General features: G+C 31.3%; 1 protein-coding gene across 1 annotated transcript; it reads right to left on the bottom strand.

Moving 5' to 3' along the window:
• On the bottom strand, nucleotides 1-396 carry LOC145006775 (uncharacterized). Its single transcript, XM_078965828.1, has one exon. It carries the CDS (start codon nucleotides 394-396, stop codon nucleotides 1-3), a length of 396 nt encoding a protein of 131 aa, XP_078821954.1.
• Nucleotides 397-1826: the final 1430 nt, after the last annotated feature.

Below are 1826 nucleotides of genomic sequence, written 5' to 3'. Positions count from 1 at the left end.
CTAATGATAAACCCGACCTTCAATTTTGAAAACGTATGGACCAGAGCCAATGTTTATAGACTCATCAACTTTTGCACCAAAAGACGTCATCGCAAACATACTGTTGTAAGCACGTATATCGGCAAGAAATTCAGGTTGATCGAATAAAGTGACCAACGACAGAGGAGGAATCATAGAAAATGGAAGTTTGACATGACCGTTTTTGCAACAATGATTATACCGTGCTCGATTGGATGACATTACACTAACACGCTCATCGTACCAAAATAAGGCATAGCAATTTTCACACACATAGGTACAGTCACCGTTGTCTATGTATAAAGAATCAGTAGGATGGTTGCTAGACGATGCAATATGTTCATCGACTGTATAACGTCTCTTTCGTGATGGAGGCATAGATAAGTTAGTTATGAAAAGAAAGTGTTTGCTGGAATAAAATTAGATTAAGGCACTAATACATGATAAAGTAAATAATAAACCTTTAAGCAGCAGGGTACCTGAAAATACAAAAAAAAATCTTTAAGCGAATCGTTTACAACACCAAACAGCAACAGGGTACCTGCAGAAAATAGAACAGCAAAAGCAAAAAATAAGAAGCATATTATGAGTGTTTACATTAACGAACCAAAAAAAGTTTGTTAGATGGTCTGTAAAAGAAATGGTCCATGACAACTTGTTACTTCCCTGAGTGTATCATAACAGTTTTTTATCAATTTTTTCCATATATGTTTTATAAACAAAGGACATCAGATGAAATTTAACCAAAAAAAGTTTGTTAGATGGTCTGTAAAGGAAATTGTCAATGGCAACTTGCTACTTCCTTGAGTGTATGATAATAGTTTTTTATCTACTTTTTCCATATAAGTTTAATAAACAAAGGACATCAGATGAAATTCATATAAGTTTTATAAACAAAGGACATCAGATGAAATTTAGTAAATAGTATTTTATCTGTAACTTTTACCAGAATTTGTTGTTTACTTTTTTAATCAGAATTTATGCCCCTGAACAGTAGAACCTGAAAACCTTAGGGTTCTTATAGGGGTAGAAACCTTTTTTTGGACGAAACACAAAAATATCATAATAGTGGGATATGGACAACAATATATGTATTAGTTTTGAGAACAGGAGGAGGATGACGACGATAGTCAACTTTTTTTTTTTTTAAATTTAGAATCAATCCAAAAGGGATTTTTTTTTCAGTTATAAATACGGTATGAACCAAAAAGAAAACTGATAAGCCAAGTAAAATCAAAGAAAACAACATCAGAATAGGAGGATGCAAACAACAATCTATGTATTAATTTTTACCACAGAATGATGACGAAAGAAAAAAATGATAAATAGGGTATTAACTAAAATTCAACCTTTTTACACTTTTTAAATCAATCAAAAAAAGAAATTTTTTTGTCTGTGATAAATAAATAAGGTATGAACGAAAAAAGAAAGGGATAAGCAAATAATCTAAATGGGGGAAAGCATACATATGCAGTAAAATAAAATCGAGAAAAGGCAAACGGATTTGTGAAGTTGGATAGCTTCATAAATAGGGCATAAAAAAACATTACAAGTAAAATCATACAATAAGACAATACCTCGTCAGAATGGTAAAGGAAAAGTACAGAAAGCGCCGACGATTAAAAAAAGAAGGAACAAATTTTTTACTTATAAAGGAGACAAAAGATAAGAAATAAGACGGGTCCAATAGCAAGAAGATTTAAGGTCGGCTATATTAGTGTTAAAAGGAAAGGATTGAAAATGAAAAGTATGAAAAGTAAAAGGTAAAGAAAAGAAAAAAGAAAACAACCGACATTTGTATTTAGTAT

The sequence above is a fragment of the Lactuca saligna genome, chromosome 7 (assembly GCF_052625555.1).
Source record: "Lactuca saligna cultivar CGN05327 chromosome 7, ASM5262555v1, whole genome shotgun sequence".
Lineage (NCBI taxonomy): Eukaryota > Viridiplantae > Streptophyta > Magnoliopsida > Asterales > Asteraceae > Lactuca > Lactuca saligna.
Note: the sequence above shows the minus strand (reverse complement) of the source record. Positions and strands in the feature narration are given on the sequence as shown.

Bases quoted from the DNA above. Each gene is read 5' to 3' on its own strand.
- LOC145006775 (XM_078965828.1), bottom strand. From the start codon at position 396: ATGCCTCCATCACGAAAGAGACGTTATACAGTCGATGAACATATTGCA.